The sequence below is a fragment of the Vicia villosa genome, unplaced genomic scaffold, assembly GCF_029867415.1.
Source record: "Vicia villosa cultivar HV-30 ecotype Madison, WI unplaced genomic scaffold, Vvil1.0 scaffold8, whole genome shotgun sequence".
Lineage (NCBI taxonomy): Eukaryota > Viridiplantae > Streptophyta > Magnoliopsida > Fabales > Fabaceae > Vicia > Vicia villosa.
This window is the reverse complement of record NW_026706811.1, coordinates 288,153-307,329: the sequence shown is the minus strand read 5'-3', so window position 1 is coordinate 307,329 and position 19,177 is coordinate 288,153. Positions and strand designations below refer to the sequence as shown.

General features: G+C 33.5%; 2 protein-coding genes across 2 annotated transcripts in view; both read right to left on the bottom strand.

Moving 5' to 3' along the window:
- Positions 1-8,727: 8,727 nt before the first annotated feature.
- On the bottom strand, positions 8,728-10,541 carry LOC131643221 (carboxylesterase 1-like). The gene is made up of 2 exons (XM_058913377.1): positions 10,062-10,541; positions 8,728-9,351 (listed from the first exon to the last, which is right to left on the bottom strand). Exons 1-2 carry the CDS (start codon positions 10,539-10,541, stop codon positions 8,782-8,784), a joined length of 1,050 nt encoding a protein of 349 aa, XP_058769360.1. The 3' UTR covers positions 8,728-8,781.
- A 472-nt stretch (positions 10,542-11,013) lies between these two features.
- Positions 11,014-19,177, bottom strand: part of LOC131643220 (beta-glucosidase 40-like) — a 36,103-nt gene continuing 27,939 nt past the window's right edge. The window contains exon 14 of the mRNA XM_058913376.1: positions 11,014-11,042. Coding sequence (XP_058769359.1) covers positions 11,014-11,042 — 29 coding nt within the window. The remainder of the gene's footprint in view (positions 11,043-19,177) is intronic.

Below are 19,177 nucleotides of genomic sequence, written 5' to 3'. Positions count from 1 at the left end.
GATTTCCCTAGTGTATTTTGCGCCAAATTCTCTTCTGGAACAGAGTGAAACTGATTTCACTCCTGGGGGAAATCGATTTCCTTAAGGCGAAATTCAAAAAAAAATAGAGAGGGAAGCTTGATTTGATTTTGGCACCTATTTTCTTTGACCATTTTTGTCATTTTACCAATTTTCCACCTCACCAAAATAATTCCCTTCATTAATTCCATTTTAACCTCATTTTACCATTTTTACAATTTAAATGCCACTTTAATCACCAATTAAACACAAGTTAATTAACCAAGAGCAAATGACCAAATTGCCACTACTCTTGCTCTCATCCTATAAATAGAGGCCACTACTCTCTCATTTCTCAAGCTTGGAGAGCCAAAAAATTGCTTGCAAATTCATTTCTCACCCTTTCCAAAACCCTCACCCAAAGTTCATTTTCATAAGATTAGGGAGATTCACATTGAATCTTGCTAATTTTTAACTAAACCTCCTACATTTCTCTCTTTTCTTTGGTTGTTCTTCTCCAAATTTGAAGGATCTATACACTTTGTGCTTGCTCTTGAAGCTACTCCAAGATTTTTGTCCAAGAAGTGGTAATTTGCTAGATCCATGATGTAGATCTTTATTGCTTGTGTTCAATGCATCTTTGATGCTATATTGATGATATTTGCTGGTTTTGTGATGGAAATTTCGTGCTCAAGTTGATGTGTGATCATAAGGTGTTTGTATATTTGTTCAAATCAAGTTTCATGCCTTTAAATGATGTTTTCTTGAAATTTACACTGATGAAATCGATTTCCTTAAGGCTGAAATTGATTTCCTGCTGAACGTAACTTGTTTTTTTTTGATAACTGCACTATGGAAATCGATTTCCCCCTGCATGAAATCGATTTCCTGCTGGCAGAATGTGGTTTTTTGCCTTTTTTATGCTTGTTTTGGCTTTCTTCTTCCTCCACTTCATTAATATCATTGGATCTAGGATGTTGATAGGTTTGAAATGACCTAATCCATAATATTAGATGAATGATATTAATGATAGTGTGAGTTGATTATCTTTTGTGAATTTTATTCTTCTTCCTCCACTTCATTAATTTCATTGGATCTAGGATGTTGATAGGTTTGAAACGACCAAATCCATAATATTAGATGAATGATATTAATGATAGTGTGAGTTGATTTTACTTTATGCATTTTATCTTCTTCTTCTCTTTTTTTTTCTTTTGATCGATGAAAGTCTTAACACTTTGAGAATTCTAATGGATTCTTAGTAAAGACTAGATCGTTACCTATTTTCTTTTCGTGCGGTATTGCTTTCGGAGAATGATCTACATATGATTTCTCTCGCATGCATTAGCACATAAAGTTTTGACCGGCCTCGTTGTAGGGTGATTTCTACATAAATCACTTGGCGATCTGCTTAACATAGCGCAATATTTCGTGTCCCGAATAAAAAAAAGATCAAATATGGAAGAGAATTGTATGCGGTTGATTTAAGACTTATGGAAATTTATCGTGTGGTCGCTATGATTTTATCAAGCTTCTGATAAAGTTCCATTGAATTTAAATCCGAGAACATCCTTCACTCACCATCGATCTTTCTTACTAACTTTGATAACATACTTGACAAGTTTCAAGATGGTTATCTTTAACATCTAACAATTGACTTTAATTTCCGCAATTTATTATACCGCTCTTTATATTTCTTGCTTTATTGCTTTTATTTTATCATTTCATCATATTTACATTCCGCTATTTTTTTTCTTTGTCCATTTGGACGTTTATATTCCCGCTATTTTCTCTTTGTCCATTTGGACATATGTTTATGTTTCCGCCATTTTCTCTTTGTCCACTTGGACCATACTTTACTTTTATGCTAAAACACTAATAAACAACAAAAATCTAAAAAATACTTAAGGTTCTCTCTTGGACTATTGGTTACTATCCCTAGCATTTTGGAGATTCGGACTTATGGACTTAGTGCCTCTGGACCCCCTATTCTGTTGTTACTCTGCTGTTATTCTGTCTGTCTGGCATTGGATTGTTGTCTGTTCATGTGTGCAGGTATTTCCTTGAAAGCCCTTGATGGTTAATTCCAAGGCATTGATATAAGGATTTTACCCGAAAACAGTCGTTACTCTGCCGAATTTCCGTCAGAATTTTAATGTGCTTAATGCAAAGTGGTGCTAAGATAATAAGTCTCTTTGGATCCCCGAATGATAATGTTGGTTTAGTATTGATATTCCAAAGGATGGGAAATCTACCTTGACTCACAATGTCAAGTGTTGGCTTCTTACTTCGGTTAGACCGTTTCTTTCCTTAGCTTTTATTTTACGCAATAGGATAGCCTCTTCATCTCCTCCCATTCTTAAATTTTCAAAATCTTCTCCCTTTTTCCAAAATATTCTTATGTTTTCAATCTTTTTTTTAACATTTTATTTAAAAATATCTTTTGCCCTTAGTGGCTTTTTCTTCAAAAGTTTAGACACCGTTAATTGTCGAAACGAGTGGTTATACCCCACGATTTTGAAATTGATTGATATAATAAGATCTTTTCCGCGTGAGAGAGCTAGTGGCATACTTGTTGATTTTATCCGAGTTGGAGCCCTTCTTTCATTTGCGATGCAAAGAACTCATTTGTTCTCATGCTCAAGATCAATGGCTGAGTATTTCTCTCCAACGACGATAAAGTGTTTATTCGTTTTTAAAACATTTTTCCCTTTAAGCGGAACTACATTAGCTCTGACTTCTCCATTGCACCGAGGAGGTATGTAGGCCCAAGGCTTAATGCCTTGCCGAGCTTATTTTAAAAATAAAACAAACCGTTTTATAGCACACACGACACAGATTTTCAAAAAGTTCCAGTGGAGTACCACATATATGAGGGGTGCTTAAAACCTTCCCCTTGTATAATCAACACCCGAACCTGAGTTCTCTTTCTTGTTTTAAAAACAAAACTTTGGGTTTTTCGTTCTTTTCCCTTTTCCTTTGAAAAAATAAAGCGCGGTGGCGATTTCAAACGAAACATTGATTCGAGTCAATCTCATGGCTTCGATATCAGATTTTCCCCGCTACACATTGGTTTATGTTATTCAGTGAAATTATGCAATGTTCTTAATGTTTTCTTTATCGGTCAAATAAGGATTAATCTACGGCTAACAAGTACAGGACTGTAGTTGTTAGGGTTTGTGCATAATTTGATTATAGTAGATATCACCTAGGACTAGGGATACCCTATAATCACCAATTAAATTTTGATAAAATAAAGGCTTGGTTTCAGCTTATTTCTCTAAGGACTTAGGTATTAGGTTGAAAGACCAAAGGTTTTCCCACTAAGGACTTAGGGGAAAACATCCTAGAGGTTTGGTAATAGAATACCATGAACTTGTTGAAGAGATCTGAATTCAGGGTTATTGCAAGGCAAAGCAACCACTCACCCTAGCATGTCTTTTACAGTAAAAAGAATCAACTTTATAATTCCGCTTTTCTTTATGTGTACGGATTTATTCCATATTCCACAAACTATTGTTTTTGCTCAATTGAATTAAAATTAAGAAGCAGTATTTCCTACGTAGTCCTCGAGATCGATATTCGGGTTAAAACCCATTATTACTACATCGGTGAAAATAGTACACTTGCTATTTTTCCGATCAAGTTTTGGCGCTGTTGCCGGGGACTACCAAAATACAGATTTTTAACTTAAGTTCAATTGAAATTTTGTTGCTCCGCAACTAAAATTTTGTTTTCTGCAATTTTTTCCCTCATTCTAATAATTGTCTAATCTGTTTATGCGAGGTAAGGCCTCAGCTGAATTTCCTTTTGACGCAGAAACCGAAAGAACTTTGCACGCAAGGCGCAGACAAGCTCGTCGAGAAAAACTGGAATCTGAAGAAGAGATTGTTTCAGTTCATTCTGGTTCAGATTCTGAAAGTGAAGAAGAAGTCATGGGAGAGAATCCACCAGCGCCGGAGAGAATCCTTGGTGACTACGGTGCTACAAACACGCCGGGGGGTAGACTGACAATTGTCAACCAACCGGTAAATGCGGCCAATTTTCAATTGCATCCGAGCATAATAAATCAGCTAGAAAGAAAACCATTCACCGGAAAGGTTAATGAAGATGCAAACAAGCACCTACAGAGGTTTCTTACCATGAGTACGACTTTAAAATTGAAGGGCATACATAAGAGGCAAAGAAGCTGAGAATGTTCCCGTTCACCTTGGCCGAAGAAGCAGAAGAGTGGTTCTATTCTCTTCCAGCGGGAAGTATCACGTCATGGGAAGAGATGGAGAAAGCTTTCTTGAATGGGTATTTTCCCGCATCTGTATTTATAAGGAAGAGGTATGACATCTAGAACTTCAAGCAGAAAGAGGTATGACATCTTCATTATACATTAAATAAAAAATAAATGATAATCTATAAATATTTTATTAAACTATATATTTTTTGAAATGTATAATTTTTTATCATATATTAACATGATAAATATTTAATGGGGAAACTTTAATACATATGTAAAAGCATAGACAACTCTAATTGTATTGTTGGTGTGCTCATGTATCATGTTTTTGTACCCTTATAGAGGGATATTGAATATGGCTACTGTGTAATAAATGGAAGAGTGTTGGCAACAGGGAGTGTTTCATGGTAATTCTGATGTGATATGTGGAATTCAAAACCTACTACTATAAGTTCTATACATTACAATGGATTCTCTAAATTAGAATTCTAGTATGTTTTGTTTATCATCATATAATGGTTCATTTTATAGCATTTTTCAATTAAAAGTAAAAATTGGCTATCACTTAGAGTCATAAATTTCATTCCACTTCTAAATCAAGAAAATTATCTCTTTACCTGCAAATGGCTTATCTAAGAAAATACAATAACTTAACTTAGTGAGCAATGTCTGGTTCCAAAAGGCTTAGTGCATATCAACACAACGTGCCATCTCACATTTGTGTTAAAGAAGAGAGAATCAGAGTATAAGTGTTCTAAAACAAAGTGCAAGTCATAACAAAAATGATGACATTATAAAATAAATGTTGATATGTATGCAAATGTGTGTGAGCATTATAGTAACTTGATGCAGTCATAATTGTTGAAGTTTCGAATTGAAATAAACCTCTCATTTCTTAAGACCAACTCAGAGCAGAGAAATAATTTGCATTACAGTAGAAGGTATTAATTACCACAAAAAACTGAAAATGAAGAGGCGATCAAGTTTACGAATTGGTCATTAAAATTTTCACCAAATGCTCATAATTAAATTATTAATTTTTCCTGTACAACCATCCACAAGTATTCTCTTTATATGATCAACTAATCCTTGAATCTGCTCAGCTTGAATGAAAGGGTGAAGGATATATACCAGCACAATCCAACTTTTAATTCCGTATGGCGTCAAATATGGCTATCGACAGGCCAACACCATGAGCCAGATAGTCTTCCAATCCAAGCTCTTCATAGATTTCAGTCGAATCATCAATGATAAGGTCATCAAATACAGAGACAAGTGCAGTTCTAAGGGATGACGATGGTGTCCTGCCAGGGTTATCAATGGCCTTGCACATGAGGAAGTTGAGGTCACACATATATGTGAAATGCTTATTGTTTTTCACAGCATTTTCAAAGGATGAGTAACTTCTCTTTGCCAACTCCCATAAGGTTTCTCCACAAACATCATGGGTATTTAAAATGGCAGAATGGTAAAATCCTGAACCAAACAACAGATAAACTGGCAAGACTTGTAACATATGTATAATTAAATAAGAAACAAGGTAGTAAAATTTATGAATATGGACAACTGAACCTGAGGTTGAGAAGCATTTTGAGTCTCATATTTATGCCATGATTCCTCTTTCTTCCTAAAATACACAATCAAATCATGAGATGGCACACTATAAATAGGTATGCTACCTAATTACCTCTTGCATGTCAAAATTCTTCTCTTTTAATAATCCTTCTTAAGCATTATATCGTTGAAATAATCATCATGGCCTCTTCAAGCCAAAAACCTAGAGAAACCCCAAGAAGAGATGTGTTCACTGTTGGATTGATAAACAGAAAACAATAAGAGAGGATGATACTTTTAGGGAAGAAGATAATTAATCCCTGGTATATGGAGCCAAGTCTACTAAAAGTTCACAAACCATATTATAAAATATGTCAAGCATCCCTGAAATATTTCTTCACCCAGGTACCAAACAGATCCTTTCCTAATCTTATGAGAGAATTTTACTTAAACCCGAGACTTGTAAGAACCTCACTAAAAAAATTCTATGAGAGGAATTGAAGTAAACATTCACAAAGACAACTTTAGAAGAATCTTCGAGCTACCCTTTATAGGAATTCCCTACACCCTTGACAAACCCTTAGAAATTAGGAACTTCTAACGTTTTGTAGCCATAAATAGCCACATCATCAATAACATTGAGGAAAAGAACGTGTTTTTCAAATAAACCCATCAAAAACCAAAAGTTCGGATCCTTCACTGCCTCCTAATTAGAATTCTCTTTTCAAGGAGTATAAACCATACCTACGTTCTTAGGGAAGATATCTTATCACTTTGGCTTTTGAACAAAGAAAGTCCAACAAATTAGATAGAAGGAATCTTCAACCGCATCTCTGATCCAAAGAGATCCCGACAGCAAGACTCCTCTATGGACAAATGATCACTAGACTCGTAGAAACCTTCATTATTGACACAATGGACGAAATTGCAAAGCTCAACTAACCATAAAATCACCTACACTACATTCAAAGAAATATATTTCTTTCCAAATATGGAGAAACAATATAGGATCAAATGGTCAAAGAAGAAGAAGAACAAGAAGAGTTAGAAGACTCAAAACTTGACAAAGTGTTGAAAATATATTTTGTCTGGCCAAAGACATAGAGAGGATCAAGAAAATTACCCCAAAAGATGATGATGCTTATGAAAATGAGTGATCTCATTTATGTGTTTTCCTATTTTTGTTTTTCCATACTATTATAATTCCGCAAAATTTCCCTTCAAAATTTGGAATTCCTAGTAATTTAAATTAATAATATGACTGATGTTTTATCTTTATAAATTGTCTATGTTTGCACATTTAAATTTATTGCAATGCATCTTTATCCGTCTTTTTGATTTTGACAAAGGGAGAGAGGTATACTCTCAAGGAGAGGAGAGTATACTCTCTACTTATTGAGGAAGAGTTTGATTACTTCAAACACTTTTATCTGTTTCTTTTACCACCTCCCTGAGAGGTGCGTTGTCATCTTCAAAAAGGGAGAGAACGTGGAACCTTGTCTTGTTGGTTACTTCAAGGTGGTATATCTTTAATGAAGACAATAAGTTTTAATGATGACAACTAGTCCTTATTGACAACTCAAGCTAAAAGTAGTTAAAGATGCAAATCAAATTAGTAGGCTTTGATGAACTTGACTCTCTGATCACGGAAACCAAGTGGAAACTAACTTAAACCTCATCTCAAGTGAACTCAAGCAAGTGTCTACAAGAAAAAATCATCTGACAAGACTTGAAATATGTGAAAGTCTGTCTCAACACGTCTGATTTAATATATTGTAAAACCATAAGGGTTGTCTTGTAAAAGTGTATGACTACCTTATAAATCCCTGACTACTTTAGGAATATCTCCCTTAAAGATTAGAATCGTGTGATCCCTGACAGAGCTGCCATTGATGTATTTCTTCAGGTGCTCCTTCTGGATAAGGCGCTTTATCTCCTTTTTAAGTTGGTAGCAGCCCTCCTTTTGATGTCACATGACCTTGTAAAACCTTCACCAACTGTGAGGATGTGGCCGCATAATGTCAACCTTGGGAGCTAGAGGATGGGGGATGTTATGCATATGTAAGACCTCATGCCATATTTTCTCACGACGGGCGTTCAAAGGAGTGAAGTTTTTGGTAGGCTTTTCACTTTGCTTGAACGTTGTTCTGTTATGCATGGGCGACGTGTACTGACTCCTTTGCGAGTTGATTGTCCGCATTTGGGTTGTGTTCTTTTGCATCATGGGTCTTCTTCTCATCATTGTTTTACTCGCCCTTGATGTAACATTCCTTCTGAGTCACCATTTCAATCTAGGACATAGTTCTTCTCTAAGCGAGCGATTTATTAAAGTATCATCACTACAAAAAAAGCTCTACAACGACGTGATTTGCATGCCACAAAATGGAATATCACGTCACAACACAAAATTAGCGACGTGGACATTTATGTCGCTTGGGAGAGCGTGACAACTTTTTTGTGTCATGATTATCACGTCACTAAATAGTGACATGGAAATCACGTCGCAACGTCATACACATAACCCAACAAGTTTTATCTGTTGGAACAGACAGCGCCAGGAAAATGCAGGATGACACAGAACACGGAGAAAAGTTGTGGCGTGGAAAGCATGACACAAAGTAGCGACGTGCATATCATGTCACAAAATGTCTGATTAATTAAAAAAAGTAGCGACATGATACACATGTCACAAATTAGTGACATGTATAACACGTCACAAACGTTAATTTTTTTTAAAAAAAAATAAAATAATTATTATTATTATTAAAAAGGTTTTATTTTTATTCAATTGAAATAATAATAATAAACAAAATGCTATTATTATTGTTATTATTATTATTATTTTTATTAAAATTATTATTATTATTATAAAAATATTTATTCAATTGAAATAATAATAATAAACAAAATGCTATAATAAACAAAATACTAGTTTTATTGATATTTATTCTCATTTTCTAAACATATTAAACACGTCCCTCTAACACAATCAATGTACTTCATTTCATAGTGTGACTATGCAAAGATGAAATAAATTTTTTAATCACCCCAAAAAGTTCCATTGCTTTCAAAGGCTCACTATCTTGAACACCATGATAACCTCCTTTTGTAAAATGTCCCACAACATTCACTCCATTCTCCTCCATCAATCTCACTAACCCAATCGAACGGTCCACAAGTGGATCACCGTCACAATCGGTCACCAACACCCACCACCCAAACTCTCTAACCTTCTTTAACCTCAAAACATTATCTCTCACCATTGGATTACAATACTCATGATCACGGTCAACACCAACCGGTAACGATAATTCCCACAACGCATCATTATAACATAACAACAAATGAGAATCATTAGCAAGCCTAACCTCCGAACGTGTCCTATGGGTCCCACTGAAAAAAGGTTGAATCAATATAAGCCCTTTGATCATCTTAGAAACTCCATCTTCTACATCTTCCACCATTGCTACACGTAGACCCGCGTTGTATGCTATATTTCCACCCGCACTACTACCCATAATAAAAACATTAGAATAATCAACATGGTTTCTTAACCACTCATCTGATTGGTTAGTTTCTGCGTTGCATAGGTACCGGTACGTACCCAGTACCCGGTACGGGTACTGGTACGTGGTACGACATTTTTAGAAAAACTAAGGTACGGGTACGTTAGTATAATGCTTTAAAAATACAATTATAAAAATAACTAAACAATTATATTATTATTATTTGTGATAAAAAAAACAATTATATTATTTAAATAACGATAAAGTAATAAGATTAAAAAATAATTTGTTTAAATAAATCCCACAACTTCAAGAATACCAGCTTCATCAAATAGATCCAATTCATCTCCATCAATATCCCATATTTTTGGTACTCCTTGGTTATAAATCTTACTCTTTCTTGAAAGAAGACGAAGATTTTTATGAACAAAAACTAAATCCTCATCTCCTTTGGGAGGATTGAGCCTATTCTTTTTCAATGAATGAATGAATCCATATGTACTCCAATTTCTTTTCAATGAGCCTATTTCTTAATTTTTCTTTCAGTTTTTTATTTATAAATAGAATAAATAAATAATCTTATTTTTACTTAAGCTCAAATTATGTTATCTAAAAAAATTTTAAAAAAATGGATACGTGTACCAAATGTGTACCGGTTGGTGTACCAAAGTAAAATAAAAAATAAAAAAATTGGTACGGCTTCGGTGAGTACGTACGCGTACCGGTACCCGGTACCGGTACTTTACCTAAAACGGAGTACCCGTGCTTCACAGGTTAGTTTTGATCCAGTGCAGCGCCTCCACCGCATCTTCGTATGCAGCAGGGAGTCTATGTTCCGGTGCGAGACGATATTCCACCGACACGACAACCGCTACAACGTTGTTTGCCATGTAGAAACAAAAATCATTGAAAATTTTCGAAGCAGCGCTGAGAAAAATGAATCCACCACCATGAAAAAAAATTAAAAGAGGAAGTTTCTTGGAGGTGAGATCTAGTGCTTTGTGGGGTAGGTAGATCCGAGCCCACGTGGGTTTTGATTTGTTGATGATGAGATCTTTGGAGACAATGGGGAGGGCAGGATCTAATGAAGGAGGTGTCGTAGGTTTGTTTGGTCGAATGATTGTGCCGTTTGGAAAACGGATAAGGTTGAGTTGTTTGTAAGGATCATCGTTGCATGGTTTTGTTGGAGATTGTTTTTGAGGTGTTGTTGAGTTTAACAATAAGAAGATTGTTAGGCTATGTTTGGATATCATAAAATCAACGGAGCGGAATGGAGCGGAGCGGAGTGGGATGGAGCGGAGTGGAACGGAGCGGAACGAAAATACCATTCCATTGTTTGGAAATTTTAGGACGGAACAAGATAAGTTGTTCATTCCGCCCAAATTGGAGGGTAAGAAAAATGGTGGTAAGTGATGGAATGGAATGGAATCCATACCACTCTATTCCGCTCCGTTCCATCCGTTTTTAAATTATCCAAACAACGGAATACCATTTTATTCCATCCCATTCCGCTCCGCTCCATCCGGTTCCATCAATCCAAACAAAGCCTAAGGAAAATGAAAATGTGAATATTGAAAATGAAAAGAGGGCCATGGTTGGTTTTGGAAATACCATATGATGATCAGGGGGCCAGGGCAAGCAGGCCCACAGCTCAAGGCCTCCAAAAATAAGGGGCCTCATAATTTTTTGTTTTGGGCTTTTGAAAATATTTAATAAAATATTATATTATTTGAATAAGATAGCAATGTATTTTTCTGCAATATGAAAAAAGCGTAAAAATGAATAAGATAGCAATGTCTATCATTATAAAGAAATTATTAAATTAGATAGATATATAAACAATGAATTTGTTCACGTGCATTAGGTGTGCAAGTTGCATCTTAAGATTCTCTTTTCTACGGTTAACTAGTAAAGGACCCGTGCGTGCGCACGGGTCGCACAAAGTCGATATATATGAATTAAGAGAAAAGCGTAAAAATGAATAAGATAGCAATGTATTTTTCTGCAATATGACAAAAGCGTAAAAATGAATAAGATAGCAATGTCTATCATTATAAAGAAATTAATAAATTAGATAGATATATAAACAATGAATTTGTTCACGTGCATTAGGTGTGCAAGTTGCATCTTAAGATTCTCTTTTCTACGGTTAACTAGTAAAGGACCCGTGCGTGCGCACGGGTCGCGCAAAGTCGATATATATGAATTAAGAGAAAAATAAATGCCTTAAATGATAATTGTCATATAAATATAGTTGTCATGATATACATAGAATTTACGTTGAAGAATATATGAGAATAATTGTATCAACAATTGACTTTTTTCATTCATAAAATGCCCGCGTGTCCTCCACGTCTCACATATGTGGTTTTGTAGGGCAGGGTAACGTTTTATGACCCATGTATCCATTTATAATAATATTTGAAATTTATTTCCATTTATATAAAAAAATTGTATCAACAATTGACTTTTTTTTCCGTTTATAAAAATATTTGTAACTTACTCCCATTTATAAAAATAATCGTATCAATCGTTGACTTTTTCATGTATATAAAAATATTTGTAACTTAGTCCCGTTTTTAAAAATAATTGTATTAAGGTAGACTTTTCCCGTTTATAAAAATATTTGTAACTTATTCTCATTTATAAAAATAAGTGTATCAACGGTTGAATTTTTCCCGTTTATAAAAATATTCGTAACTTATTTCTGTTTATAAAAATAATTGTATCAACAATTGACTTTTCTCGTCTATAAAAATATCTATAACATATTACCGTTTATAAAAATAATTGTATCAACAATAAAATTTTTCCTGTTTATAAAAATATTTGTAACTTATTCCGATATAATTATTCTCTTTTATATAATTGAATTAATTAATTAATATTTTAAATGTATCCCTTTAATTAAACATGAGGATTATTGATTAATTAATAATGAAAACTATAGCAAAATTTATAAATTATATATAAATATAAGTATTTTTTTATGAAATAACAATTAAAAAGAGTTTAATAAATATTTATTGATACCGAAAGATAGTTTTAAACAATTGTGAAATTATCAATCTATCTTTTTAAAATAATTTTGTAATTTCGCATAATCCAATTAATTATTAGTTGTCAACGTAAATTATTTTTATTTTTCTTAAAAGTAAAAGAAAAAATAATTATTTTGTATTTAGCTTTTTAATTTGAATTTCCATTAAAGAAATCTAATATTCACGTTTTCTATTAACCCACTTTTAAATTAACTCTCATTATCATAAAAATGATTTAACCCATGTTTCCAAAAAGTTATTTTTAATTGATTTATAATAAATAATAAAAATTAAATTTTTAATATTTTTTATTACAAAAAATCTAATACCCTAACAGATTTGATTTGCTGTTGAAAAATAATATTTTATCAATAATTGACTTTAATATAATTCACTTATCTCTACTATTTTAGTATAATTTGATTTAAAAATTAAATTAATTTTTTTATTTGTTAATAGAAAGAATAAAACATTTGGAGTTTCTAATCTTAGATAAATCAATCTCGATTTTGTGTGAAATGGAAGTGATTCATAGAATCGAAATATATAAACTCTTCATTCATTTATATTAAAACCCAATACTTAGCACCTCTATTAACGCCTAATTTTTTTCACATCCCCTAAGAAGAGATATTCTTACATTTTCCTTATTTATTTCAATCACTTATTTAAATTTATTTGTACTATTAATTAGTCTGTCATTAATAATAATTATAGTAGAATTAATTTTTAATTAATAAATTTTTAACGCAAAATCACTTTTAGGTACTAAAAAAAGATTATTAAATTGTTTTAATTATGATAATTAAGTAAAATTGATAGTATATTTACTTTATTGTATTAAAAGTAGATTGCATTAAATATATTTATTTAAAAAATGGTTAATATATTTAATAGATTTATTTTATTTATTAATCTTTAAATAGTATCATAGTATCATATTATCATTTTGATTAATCTTTTTCACAATAAGACTTGTGAAAATAAGAAAAAAATGAAATCTGTTAACAATATTTTCAAAACTGTAATAATAATTATATTCGATTAGAAACTTTAATGATTAAAATTATTATTTGAAAAATTATTCATATTTTTTAATTTTATTCCACTATTTTCTATGTTATGGAAGATATAAAGACAATGAAAACTGAAGAAAAAAATATAATATAGGACTAAAAATAAAAATAAAATAAATGAAAGTAATTATGAAAATAGTTAAGATAAAAATTACAATTAAGGTGTGGAAAATAGTTTAATTAGTATTAATTAGTATAAGAATATATAGAAATTTGGAGATGGAGGTTATGCAGTTCTATAGAAATTTGATTGGAACTGAGAACCATAACAGAAGGCAAATAAATATCACTATCATGCGCAAAGGCCCCCAGTTAACTAGAGATCATCAAATGTCCCTCATCAAGCCAGTGACTGAGAAGGAGATATGGCAGGCCCTCAAAGGTATGGGTGATAGCAAAGCACCAGATCTTGATGGATTTAATGGGAAATTTTTCAAGTCAGGATGGAATATAATTAAAAGGGATGTAATTGATGTTGTGCAGGATTTTTTTGTCCATAAGAGATTATATAGGGCAGCTAACTGTGCACTGGTAACCTTGATCCCTAAGCATAAGGATGCCTCTACCATGAAGGATATGAGACCCATAGCTTGCTGCTCAACTATCTATAAACTCATCTCCAGAATATTGACTGCAAGGATGAACAGGGTTATGGCCTCTATTATACATGATAGTCAAACTGCTTTTATGACTGGGAGAAGTATTCATGATAACATCCTTATGACACATGAGCTTATTAGAGGCTACAATAGGAAACACATTTCACCTAGTGTACCATTCAGATTGATTTACAAAAAGCCTACGATACTGTTTGCTGGGATGCACTAGAAACTATCATGGCTGAGTTAAGCTTCCCAAACCAGTTCATTGAATGGATAATGCTAGCAGTCAGATCTGTCTCATATAGATACTTGATCAATGGTCAAGTTAGTGATGTTCTGAAAGCTAATAGGGGCCTGAGGCAGGGGGACCCTGTGTCTCCTTTATTATTTGTTCTGGTCATGGAATATTTACACAGGTGCATGATGGAACTTAAGGAGAATAAGGATGATAACGCGAAAATGTATCGTTTATTTGACTTGATTTACATAGATTATTTCTCTATTTTATTTAAATTAAGTTGCTTTATGTTGGTATTATGCTGGTATTTTCATTGTTTTAGGTTTTATGTTCGTTTTGAGGACTATTTGTGAAAAGGAGAAGAAATGGAGCTAAATCCACTACTATTTATGCTTAAAAGATGAAAATGGGGTGCTGAAGTATGTGAGGGGTGCAAATAGGATGGACCAAGTTTGGAAGTCCAGCCCACGAAGGAGCTGAAGCTCCCACTATGAAGAAGCTGAGACGCCCGTCTAAGGGCCCAATTGCATGGAGACGCCCGTCTCCAAAGTCCAAGGGCCACGTCATCAAAGGAGACGTCCATCTCACCCTCCACAAATCAAGGAACGCACGTCCCCATCAGTCCACTGCCACGTCTCCAAGTGGGAGACGCCCGTCTCCAATTCACAGGCACGTCTCCAAGCTCCAAGCCCACTAAGAGACGCCCGTCTCCAAAAGCACGTGGACCCCGCCACTTTCTCCATTAATTTCGTGGACAATTCCAAGTCCACTCACCCCATGATTTTCTCAACTTCCCACTATCTCCACTACTTCTCACGTGATAACTTCCACTTCCATTCACAATATAAAGAGTCTGAGCATTCATTTGAAGGCATCCAAGTTTTAGGCGCGGAAGCGCTGTTCATAGTTTTAGGCATAAATTATCACTTTGTAAAAGTGGTAGTTTCTCACATTGAGAAACTACCACACCATTAGTTTTAGGCCTACAATTTATGTACTCTTGGATCACAATCTTGCCGACATTATTTCAAAGCTTCATTCAAGTTTCAAGATTTGTTTTGTTCGTAATTTAATTCAAGTTCGCTTTGTCTGCTTTACTTCCAGATTTATTTATTTGCAATTATTTTAGTTTCTTGTTCTTATAATATTGTTTTATCATTACAAATCTAAATATGCGCATGTTCATGGTTAATAATTATAATTTCATGTTTAATAATTATAATTTCATGTTTGTTTCTTTAAGTATGTCTGGCTAATTTATTTAGATGTCGGTATGTAAAGTAATCTAACAAAAGGGATCAGAAACAAATTGGCTCAATTATGTTTTATTAAATATCACTTGTTTTTGGTTTGTATGTCTAATTTAATTAGTAAGTCTTAAAACCAATAGAGCGAAAGTTTGAGGGCTTAAGACGGTCAAAGGTTAAAATCAATAGAGCGAAAGTTTGAGATCTTTAACTGGATAGTAGACATAGGACATTAGTTTTAAGGATGGCGAAAGCGTATTAAAACTAATTAGAACTTATTTATTTTCAAAAAGTGTTTTTAAACCCGCGCGGGATGGCGAAAGCGTACGTTAGGGATATTAGCATGTTCCGAGTCAACAGAGCGAGAGTTTGAGATTAGGAGATTTAAGTAGATAACGACTTCATAAAACAAGCATTTTATTAATTACGTTGTTTCCAAAAAGCGTTTCTAAATCTGGTGGGATGGCGAGAGCGTACATTATGAGTTAGGATCGTAGTCTGAATCAATAGAGCGAGAGTTTGAGAGGAGGACTTTTAAATAACATAGTTAGTAAAGATCTTTGATTTAATTAGAATCTGGCCAATGGAACTTCGGATCACCTAAGTTAGATGAAATACATACTGATATCCATTTATTATTATATTCCTAGATTTAAGATTTTAGTTTCCCCTTATTAATAACCCAAATATCATTAGCCTTAGCTTTACATAGTAACTTTAGATAACGGTAGGTCGATTTATAGTCCCTGTGGATTCGATATCTTTTAAAACTACACGACACGACTGTGCACTTGTAGTTATCCCGACTAATAGACACGCAAAGTCGCGATCAAGTTGTTGGCGCTGTTGCCGGGGACTATTCAAGTCGATATCGTAACTCGCTGTTACACCGTAGAGACTAAGGCATTTTTTTTCTTTCTTTCTTTTCATTTACTACTATGTATCACCCAAACTTTTTCTATAACCCCCACTCCCAGTATTTCGAGGAATCACCTGGATCCTATAAATCCGATCTCGAAATACTATTGGAGAATTTCAATGCTGCGCCACCAATTCATTCTCACCCAAATTACCTCTGCAACTCCCAATCTCAACATTTCGAGGAACCACAAGAAACCTACAATCCAAACCTCGAAACATTAATTGGGGATTACAATTCGACACTAGCTTATCCTCAACCGAATTCCCTCTACAATCACCAATCCCAACATTTTGAGGAGACGCAAGAATTTTATAATTCCAACCAAACCTATCCTCAACCAAATTCCCTCTACGATAACCACAACCAATATTTCGAGGAACCACAAGATTCCTATAATTCCTTATTGGAGCCTCGAGGAATAAAGTGTCGAAGGCACGACTCCGATTGCGCGATTTTGGATCAAATAAGCAAGATTTGTGTAGAGAGGTCCGCTTAGCGGCGTCTAAGCGCGCTTTCCAGTGGCGAACCAATTTTTCTGGCCGCTAAGCGGCAGCTCTGGCTGCTAAGCGGAGCCCTGTTTACTGTTCTAGATATTTTTATAATACGTGTAGTCCACTCAGCGAGGTTTGGCCGCTAAGCGGCCGTAGCAGAAATTGTGTTTATATTTCTTCAATTGTAACATTTCTAGGGTATGGTTTTGGAGAGTTTTTGGTTCCAACTCCATCATTTTCATTCTTAGATCAAGATTAGCTTAGAAAACAACACCGGGTCATGCACTTGGAAGATCAGAGGTGGATTTCTCATCAACCGGAGCTGACAACCCGCGAGATGTTTGGTTTATCTTCTCTATTCTCTGTGTATTTCTTTGTGTTGGGTTTGTTTGTATAGTTACTCGAATCTTATGTATATTTACCGATTATAATGTTATATTTAACTTGCTTTATAAATCTATGTTGATATTGTCCTGGATTTTTGCTCTATGCTGGGGATTTGGGTTGCTTTAGAGATAAACTTCTTGAATCCTTATCTAGGATGATAATCTGTTGGTTCTGAACTCTAGAGATAGATTTAGAGCTAGCATTCACTGTGGGTGTGGACCTCCGTTTTTTAATTCCGGGCCATACCTCTGTTCTGGAGAGATACGTGAACTGACTCTTTTTATCGCTTAATGCTTTCGCATTTTTGAAAATTCACAGAGTCGCCACCGACCTTTTATTTTATCCAATTAAGGAAAGGTTTATAAAAGAAACAAAAAAAAGACCTTTAAGAAATTCTGGGTAAGGGGGTAGGTTATACAAAGGGAAGGTGTTAGCACCCTTTGTATCCATGGTTATCCATGGGCTCTTAAGTTTGCTTAGCTCACTTGTTTTTCGATCACTTTTCAATTGCTTTAGAATGCTCATATGTGGTTTCAAATACTTTTGTAAATTGAATTTTGTAATGATCCGTGTGTGGATGTATACAAAATGCTTGTTTATCTTTCGAAAGATGTTTTGAAAAGAACGTTAACTTTGTAATGATCCGTGTTTGGATGTATACAAAGTATTGTCTTTTTTGAAAGTTTTGTTTTGAAAAACAACAGTGTATGAGAATTTGTTTGTTTTGATTTGAGCAAGCAAACTAGGAGGTCTACCCTGAGTTGTAAGGTCTTTATCCTATTTCCTTTAAAAATCTATCCTTTCACCGGATATAAACGCAAGGTTCGATTTTGTACTCAAAACAGCAGAATTTTGACTTTGATTTTGAAAAGAATGAGAAGGGATTACCTTAAAAGGTGCAAGTGTGATTGTGTTTGTATTCAAATATTTTATCTTTGAAGTTAGTGATCTAACGGTTCAATTTTATCTTTGACATACACGTAGTTTATATTTGTTGGAAATTAAAATGCGGAAATGTAAAGTGCGGAAAGTAAATCTACGCTATTACATCGATTGTGCAGGAAATGTAAACTAGCCTATTTACATGAATTTGACATCCTATACATTTATCTAGGAATTTAAATTGCAAGAAAAATAAAAGGCATGTTTTTGGATTTTTTTTATGATTGATTTTAATTATAATTAATGCATGATTAATTAAATTAAAATGAAGAAAAAAAGATGAAAATAGATTTAAACCTAGAAATTAAGTTTAAAATATGTACAAAATATTTGTCAATTAATTTTAAAACAAAACTAATTTTTTTGGAATTTTTTGAAATTGATTTAAGTTAATTAAAACATAATTATGCAAATAATTATACAAATAATTAAAGCTTAAAGAGAAAATTATTCAAAATATGTACAAAATTAGTTTATAATATATAAACAATATTTTACATAAAGAACAATTTTTTTATGATTTTTTGATTGGTTAGAATAATTAAAAAGCAAATATATAAATATATACTAATTAATTATGCAAATATTGAAATTTTGAAGAAAAATAAAATATTTTTATTTCAGAAAATAATATATTATTTTAGAAGTCTAAAAATATTTTTTGTGTATTTTTTGGATTTTTTAAAAACTATTTTTAATTAATTTAACAAAGAAATTAAAATAAAAATAGAAAATAAAAGGACACTGATCAGGTGTGGTTGGATTGAGAGTCCATGATAAGGAGTGCTTTGTCTGGAGCGTTGGATGATGTGACTAGTGGATCAGGTGGTCACTGAAACGAGGGAGCATGATGCGTACATAGCCTGCAAAGCACTGAATCATATATTTTAAAAAAAACAAACGCGCGCAGGGCAGCCAATGAGAGGCTGCCACGAGTTCGTCT